Below are 8,525 nucleotides of genomic sequence, written 5' to 3'. Positions count from 1 at the left end.
CTCGAAAAATCGACGTCTGTTCTTACACGGGGATTCGCCTTTAAATAAATACGAGCGGTAGCGAGTTTCTCTCGATGCAGATATTTGATCAGCCGTCCAACGGACCAATTTGCTCCGCGAAGATGGCGCTGCGGAAAAATACAACGGGACAAGAGGGACAAATGGAAGAGAAGGAGACGAGGAAGAGTCAAAGACCACCACCGTCCGAGCTGGATTCGAATTAACCAGTCACAAAGTGGGCGGCCGATATATTTAACGGCAGACTGCACCAGAATGCTTCCTCGTTGAAATCCGACCTCCCGACGACCTCGCTTCCCCAGATTTTTCAGTTACACGCTCGACGCTCTCCATTACGCTACATTCACACGCGGGTACGCGTGTTCCTCCGCCACAGAAAGAGCCTCTGAAGAAGAAACGCGCGGTCCAGACGAAATCTAGATGTAATGAACCAATAAATGTCAGAGCGATTTAAAATGTATCGCTTCGAAAACGTTCGAGAAAGAGAAACGTAACACGATCATATACATATTTCTGGAAGTGTAATTTATTCTTCCTCGAAATCGTTCGTCTATCGGCGTCAAACATCTCGACAATGATAAAAATCGTAGCCAAGCACACGGAAAAGGGAATACAAGTGAAATCGTCGAATGATCGCGTACAGGTCGTTTATACGGATAAAATATTTCTGCTGGCGTGCTTACGAAATGCACGCGTTACAACAAAACAGGAACAGGGGGAAAGGTGAGTATGTCGAAACGGGGCAATTCGGGGGCTCGCCGTGTCTCGCGAGGCGTTGCATTCTGCTTTCTGTCGCAACTAAACTACGCCGGAAAAGACTCACAGGAAGAGAAAAGGCGAAGAGATAGAGAGAGAGGGAGTGAGGGAGAGAAAAGGAACGAGTCAGATAACTTTGAAAGAAGGTGTAGGAGGGTTGAAGCTGCATGACGCTTGGAGAGCGCAGCGATACCATGACGTATCGACCGAGCGCGCCACGCAGACTGACGTCATGATCACGGCCTCAGTCAGACCGCGAGCACGTGAACAGCACGCCGGTGATCACGCGGTCGTCGGCTGATAATGCTTTTTCACGGCGAGCCCCTCGACAGGATTGGTTGCGGCGAAGCGCGCCGCATGATCACGCACACAAGCAGCACGGCGTGTTGAGCCAACCGACCTGAGAAAGCTTCATTGCGTTACCAGACGTTCAACCGTTACGTTCTATACGGCTTTTTTCGCAAGAAACATCGTATACGCGAGATCGCGTTTTCTCGTCGTTAGACGAGCCTCTTTAACGTACCACGTACCCCGCGCTACGTTCTATCTGAATAAAATGGATACTAATCAAACGCCTCTTTCACCACCGGCCTCACCCCAATTCAAACACGTAAGTGCACGCTGAATTAAAAGTACCGCCACTGTGAACTGACTAACCGCCCGCGAAATATGAATGCAACTGGGAATCATCGACCCAGCCCTATTTCATTCAATCAATTTCTAATATTCTATATCATTTGATTTCATTTCTTTTATCGTTTTATTTTAGCAACTTTCAATTCATTTTTTCGTTTCTTTGACTCTAAAGATATTTCTCGAGAATATTTATAGTCATTTCAATTAATTGTAACTAAATTTATTCGCAATTACATAAAACTCGAAATGATCTATTAAAATAATTCTTCTTTTTACAGATTGAACCACTGCAGTCTTCATTCAGCGTTGCAGCACTTTTGGGGGATAAGCTTCTGCAGAAAACGAAGGCTGCTGACATAAACACGAAGAAAGATGACGACGGAAATGCACCAAGACCTGGTTTGCCTCCAACTCCTCAGCCTTCAGATTCGGAAGAGGATGAACCTCTTCGGAAAAGGCGATGCGTGGAACAATGCGAATTAGCGAAGGTAAATATTCTATATTTATCGACAAACTGCTTTCTGCGCATCTTAAACACAGAACTATCTCTTTTTGATTTTTTCTCCGCGCGATCGACTGGCCACTCCAATGTACATATACGCATGCGCGCATGCTTTATAGAGTTGTTTTGCAAGATGACCCCGTTTACAGCGTGCATTCACTCTTATACCATTTTTGTCGCTTATCCTTCGGGCAAATGGTGTATACCTTCTGACGGTACTCGCCGCAAAATGTCACATTATCCTAGGTAGATAGCTCTTAAATGAACGATAAGCAGCATCAATTTTCCATATTTTTACATTTTTTCAATAACTAAATGTATATCATTTATATAGCAACACTAAAAAAAATGTTTTTTTTTTTTTTCAAATATATGTAAGAAGATTGTATGGATCTATTTAAGATTTTTTCTAATTTACTACAAAAATTTCTTAATGGACGAAATTTAAAAAATTTTTATTTTCTTTCAAACAGTTACTCTTGGATGGTACACCACCTCCAAGTCCAGAACCAGCCCGTGTGTCGGTGATAATGCGTGCCAATCGAGATGGTACCTACAGTCCTGCCAACTTGATACCAAAGACTACCACGACGTGCTCACAATCGGTTCCACGTGATCTACAACAGATCACCAGTCTGCAGTCGGAGTCCACCACGCGACAAAGCATAGTGGAGCCGGAGAACATACTAAAGAGTCTCAAATTCAAAATGAGCCTCCGTAAGGAAGAGATTATTGTAAATAACAAAAATACAGATCGCGAGACACAGAATGTTCAAACTAAATTACATCCTTTGGCACCAAAACCTGCACCAATTATGGTAACCGGACTTCTAGGATCACCTTTGGTTCTTCCGCGAACACCTCTTTTATTGGTAACTGCGCCTACGTCTACCACAACGACAAGTATTGTGTCTGCCCCAGAATCAGCTGCACGACGTCGTGTTTACGAATGTGAGCATCCAGGTTGTGGCAAGAATTATTTTAAGTCATCCCATTTGAAAGCACACACGCGAACTCACACGGGAGAGCGGCCGTTCTCCTGTCCCTATGAAGACTGCAGTAGACGGTTTTCAAGGAGCGACGAACTTTCACGGCATAAGCGAACGCATACTGGCGAAAAGAAGTTTGCCTGTACAGTCTGTCAAAGAAGATTCATGAGAAGCGATCATTTGGCGAAACACGTGAAACGACATACCAGAGACAGATCGTCCATCACCGCGATCGGTGCTCAGGCATCCGTCACGCAAATGACACCCGCGCCTTTAAGAGTAAGCTTACTCCCTGTTATAGCGCCACGAATAACGCAACCTGCTCAACAAATAATTCCACCGCAATTAGCGGCTTAAAGAATATGAGAACAGTGACATAATAGTCACTTAATATGGTTTAAACTGTACCTAAAGCTGTGAATCAAGCTTTAACTACCGCAGGATTGAGAACCATTCCAGCATCGCGGGAATGTTCGAATTGATTGTCTTTTTATGGATATACAAGAGGAAAGTTTTCGATAGCGATAAATGTTCTCGCCGAAAAAACTTAAAAATATTACACGGAGGGTTTTCACGAGTTATCAATTAAAATAAAGTAAACATTAGTGGAGAACATGTCCATTTCTAAATGTTGAGGAGTTACAAGTAAAAGTATGCTCCCATTTGCCTTTTTGAATGTGTGTCGCGTTGTGATGGTGTAAAACGAGTTTAACGAAAGGCGTACTTAAGAGGGAAGGACCTAAACACGAGGAGCGGTTACAAGTCATGAAAACGAGGCTTTTTTGCCGTCCGTGAACCAAGTACCTAAGTGTGTCTGTGATCTGTGATGCATTAGCGCGTTGACCGAGAAAAGAGTATTTATTTAAAAATGCAAAGACAGTTTTTATCAATTATGTACATAACGGCTATGTAAAAATGCTAAAATTATGCTGTTTTCATTATCGTCAACTAGTTATACATGTTAATTATGAATATATGTATATATAACTATATATACACAATTTGTTCGGTTGAATGTTAAACCGGACAGCGTAAGACTTTAATATTGTATATAACGATAAGTTTTAAAGATTTTTCTACAAGATCAGAGATTAATTAAAACACTTATATACTTTCGTAAAATTATTGTAAGTACATATAATTCCTTGACAACCCTCACATTTTCCTTCTTATCTCTTTAGACATCTAATTTACCCGTTAACGAATTACAAACTAATCTGGCACGTTTTATAATCACAACGATTAATGTTTCGACAAAAATGTTTAGTTACAGCCTCTGTGCAATTTTGACAATTATAAATTCACAAATGACGAAATTTAGCGTATTTGATAAAAGTAACCCCTAAAGTTTCTTTTTTTTTATAAATTATCACAATAAGAATAGACAACACATTAATGGGCACAAACTTAATTATAAATCTTTAGTTGTTTTACTTTGCAAATAAGTAAAACCATGCAGAAGGTCATGAATCAAGATGATTGGTGAAAAGGAAAAAAGAATGACAGTGCACTAGCTATAAGTGACGTGCTGTTGGTTGCGATTTACCAAAGCAAAATAACGGAACGTGATTAACAATTATGATACAATACTTGAGCATTAATTATCCTTGATTATTTCGACGTATTGAAAAGACACATTTCATTAAAAAAAAATTTTTTTGTATAATATTAAAACATTAGTAATTGTCAAAAAAATGTTAATGTAATCAAGTTTGAAGTATAATAGAATTGTGAAAACTAAAACGTATTTAGTAACTGCTATATCAAAGCGAAAAGTTTCCATCACGCATCACCCAAAGAATACGATTGCGTTCGAGTGCGTGGATACGATCTCATCCTCTTTGATTAAGATCCGTGGTGGTTGCGTTCAAATTTAAACTCACCGAGAGTTTCGGAAACACTTGTTTCCTATCTTCTAGAAATCTTTAATAGAGATCTTCGAAAAAGATATATAAATTTACATTAAAAAACAGGTTCTCTAATGATATCTAATATATTTCACCAATTTTTATTAAAATTTTTAATAAACAGAAGTCTTGTACATATTTTTGATCTTTAATATTTCGATAACTCTTACAGTCTTGCTTCCTTAACCTATGAACATTCGGTTATTTCGAAAACATGCGTATACAGATATACGTTCACTGCATAAGCATATTACTTTCTTCGTAAATTTGTTATTTTTCGTAATTAGTGAAACATACGATTAACGTGGAGAAAGTAAAAAATTCCATTGCAAGTATTATCGCGTTCTTCACACTTGTAAAAAAAGAACCGTGTTAACGTCAAACATAATTCGCAAGGCCATCGATTAAGATAAGATTTTTTATCAATCGTTTGCATTCGTTAAGGAACCAAATTTCTAAAAATACGAGTTTCCGAAACAGTATTAATGTTTTCATGGATATTTCTATGTTTAATAATCTTATAAAAAAAATACGTTATAATTATAATACTCGAGTTTCCCAATATTGTTGAATAAATTTTAAATTAAATCTAGTGGTGATACCGCTTGCTCGTTGATCGTTATTTAACCAAAGAAAAACAAGGGTTAGGTGTTTCTTTATTGCATACTATTACTTATTGTGTAAAGACATTCACATTTTGCCAATGTTTTCACTTGAAAAACGATTCTTGATGATTTAAGAATTTACAAAATTAAAAAATAGTATCATAATACATTTAAGGTTAAACTAAAAAAGAGGCGATCGAGTTTACTTTTGCCGTATTAAAACATGACATAAGTTTTTTTCCATATTTTTAGTAAACTAGTATAGAACAAAATTGTACAGGTCAACTTAAAGGCATGATCCTCGTTAATGGCTTCTCACGAAACATCGTGATTTCTTGCATCAGCCAAGGACTCGAGTTCTTATAATGTTGTAAATGTCACAAACAGGTGTGGGACCGGTAGATGATGTAAAATGTGCTCTTGATTACCCTTGTTTTCTTTTACTAAAATTTGTATTTGCTATTAAAAGGATAGCCTTAAAATCTTCTCTTTTGTTAAATCTATTGAAAAACTAATTCAATAGTTATAAGGTATCATTAAATATTTAAACCTATAGGCTTTAGAGCAACTATTTTAATATCCTTGAAAATAAAATAATAATAAACGCGATCTTAAATCTAAAAATTAATCTTTGCAGATAAGGTGATATAACTAGCTAATACATTTTGTCCTATTTCTAAAGTTCTTCTTAAAACATAAATGTATGATGCATTTTGAACCCAAATACATTATCATATTTCATCTTACTTTTATAAAATGTTAATAAAAACTTTGTTTTTTAGTTCTTATTAGAAATTTGCTTCTTTAATTGAAGATAAATTTGTCATAAACGTTTATGTTGTTGAATAGAGATTACTTCAATTTTTTTGCTCATAAATAAGCATGTACCTGAAAGTGCAATATCTTCTAAACATTGCATCAAGAACAAGAATTCCACTCCTACGTCTTTCATAATTCAAAGGACATAAAAAATGTTTATTAGGCAATAAATTTATTCGTATACATTTATCAGTCATTCATTATTGAACAGTTTAATACAGCATAATATACGCTCACGCATCTTTACTAGTACACCTTAGTGAAGAAAAGTCATTACAAAATTTGTTCATTTTTATATGAAAACTTATTATTAAAATCTGTTTAATAAACTGTATTTTATAATTGTGTAAGTAGTAAAAAGTATATATTTTGTGTTTCAAAATAGAGTTTGTATGTACATCTAGGTTATATTTTAACATTATATTGCAAAGATAAAGTTTCGTATTACATGACATCAAAATGTTACTTATTTGTTTTCAAGTATTGCAATCACATTCGAGTAAATATTATAAAGTCTATCAAAATTTCAATTACTTCAAATGTTTTGCAGTTATGCAAACACACCTATTATTGTTTATGGAATTTCTTGCTTGGATCAGATGCCATATCATATAACATTTGGCATGGTTTAAATGCATCGCCATAATGACTTTGGAATTCTTCCATTTTTTTCACTAACTGATTAGCTCCATAAGAATCTATCCAACGGAAAGGACCACCGGTAAATGGAGGAAACCCTAATCCAAAAACAGCTCCTACATCGCCTTCCAACTGGAACATATTTATTCATGTGTAGCAAAACACAACTTATGTGATTGAATGTGTCTATAATGTATTGAATATTATGTTTACCGGATTAGCCAAAATACTTTCTTCTAAACAAAACACCGCTTCATTAACAAATCGAGAAACCATTCTTAATTGACGATCTTCAATGGACGTACTTCCTTTTGGCTCGAGTTTATATTTCTTCAAAATATCTAATGCTGCAAGGTTAACATTTCTGTTCTTTGTATTAGTTTCATAAATAAATATTCCTTTGCCAGATTTTCGACCTGAAAGTTAAATATCTTTCGTTAAATATATTCATATGCAAAAAGTATTGTGCATAGAATAAATAAAAAAAAGAATACCTAAAAAGCCAGCTTTGACGATGTCACCAAGTATATTTACATCTCCACCCCTAAAACGTTCACCCAAAGCTTTTACAAGATGCGCGCTTATGTGAGCACCAACATCAATACCAACTTCATCTGATAAAGTTGCTGCTCCGACAGGAAATCCAAACTTTTTAGTCATGTCGTCCAAATCCATGGGGTCCACACCTTCCTGTTTTCAAGTTTAAACTTATATTTCTTTATTTTATATAATAACAAAATATTGGAAAACGTAAAAGTAATACCTGCATTAATCTAATAGCTTCAGATAACATAGCAGACAGAATTCTTGTTGTATAAAATCCAGGACCATCACCAACAGTAATAACCGTTTTTCCTTGTTTTAAACCTACATCAACTGCAGCTTTAATAGTTTCAGTTGATGTACCTTTATGTGTTATTATTTCTAACAGTTGCATTTTATCTACTGGTGAGAAGTAGTGCATTCCAATCACCTAATAAATACATAATTTTGTTAAATTATATTGTTTATAAGGACAGCATATATAACTCACTTTATCTGGGCGACTACTACCAGCAGCTATTTCAGTAATAGGAATTGCTGATGTATTAGTTGCCAATATACAGTGTTGTGGTGCATTTGCTTCAATTTCCTTTATAACCTTATGTTTAATTGCAATGTCTTCGAATACAGCTTCAATTACGATATCTGCATTTTTAAATGAACCATAATCTAAAGTAGCATCAAGCTGAGAAAGATATTTATCTTTTTGAACACTAGAAGTAAATAAAACGAGTTATAACAGAATTATCATTAAATTCTCTGTTGTTGTGCGTGATTACTATTTTTTCACAACTCCAAAAGAAATATATAAAATTGAACCAAATACGAAAAACGCTATCATTCAGAAACTTTTGTCCGCAGCTGTACATGCAACTACACATTTCTTAGTGAAGAAATTACAAATGTTTAAAACTAACCTGGAATATTTCTTCTTTTTAACAGCAATGTCCATTCCCTTTTGTATTTGATTTAAACCACGGTATAAACCCTTTTCATTTGTGTCTTTCATGACCACAGAAAAACCTTTATCTATACTTACTTGAACAATACCTGCTCCCATAAGACCAGCACCAACAATAGCAATTTTTCTAAAATATAGAAATAAAATCAA

General features: G+C 35.6%; 2 protein-coding genes across 2 annotated transcripts in view; one reads left to right on the top strand and one right to left on the bottom strand.

Moving 5' to 3' along the window:
- The first annotated feature begins 1,175 nt into the window (after positions 1-1,175).
- LOC108574719 (Krueppel-like factor 7) lies at positions 1,176-3,801 on the top strand. Its single transcript, XM_017937349.1, has 3 exons — positions 1,176-1,384; positions 1,689-1,898; positions 2,386-3,801. The coding sequence occupies exons 1-3, from the start codon at positions 1,331-1,333 to the stop codon at positions 3,256-3,258; spliced, it is 1,137 nt and encodes a 378-aa protein (XP_017792838.1). The 5' UTR covers positions 1,176-1,330; the 3' UTR covers positions 3,259-3,801.
- Positions 3,802-6,799: 2,998 nt separating this feature from the next.
- Positions 6,800-8,525, bottom strand: part of LOC108574706 (trifunctional enzyme subunit alpha, mitochondrial) — a 7,341-nt gene continuing 5,615 nt past the window's right edge. Inside the window, exons 7-11 of the mRNA XM_017937329.1 lie at positions 7,905-8,127; positions 7,635-7,844; positions 7,366-7,561; positions 7,085-7,287; positions 6,800-7,003 (exon numbers count right to left, since the gene is read on the bottom strand). Coding sequence (XP_017792818.1) covers positions 6,800-7,003; positions 7,085-7,287; positions 7,366-7,561; positions 7,635-7,844; positions 7,905-8,127 — 1,036 coding nt within the window. The remainder of the gene's footprint in view (positions 7,004-7,084; positions 7,288-7,365; positions 7,562-7,634; positions 7,845-7,904; positions 8,128-8,525) is intronic.

This window comes from Habropoda laboriosa, unplaced genomic scaffold, assembly GCF_001263275.1.
Source record: "Habropoda laboriosa isolate 0110345459 unplaced genomic scaffold, ASM126327v1 scaffold223, whole genome shotgun sequence".
Lineage (NCBI taxonomy): Eukaryota > Metazoa > Arthropoda > Insecta > Hymenoptera > Apidae > Habropoda > Habropoda laboriosa.
Note: the sequence above shows the minus strand (reverse complement) of the source record. Positions and strands in the feature narration are given on the sequence as shown.

Excerpts from the sequence above, each read along its gene's own strand:
- LOC108574719 (XM_017937349.1), top strand. The coding sequence starts at position 1,331 with ATGGATACTAATCAAACGCCTCTTTCACCACCGGCCTCACCCCAATTC. Across the intron at positions 1,385-1,688 it reads CCTCACCCCAATTCAAACAC|ATTGAACCACTGCAGTCTTC; the intron begins GTAAGTGCACGC and ends TTCTTTTTACAG. Across the intron at positions 1,899-2,385 it reads AACAATGCGAATTAGCGAAG|TTACTCTTGGATGGTACACC; the intron begins GTAAATATTCTA and ends TCTTTCAAACAG.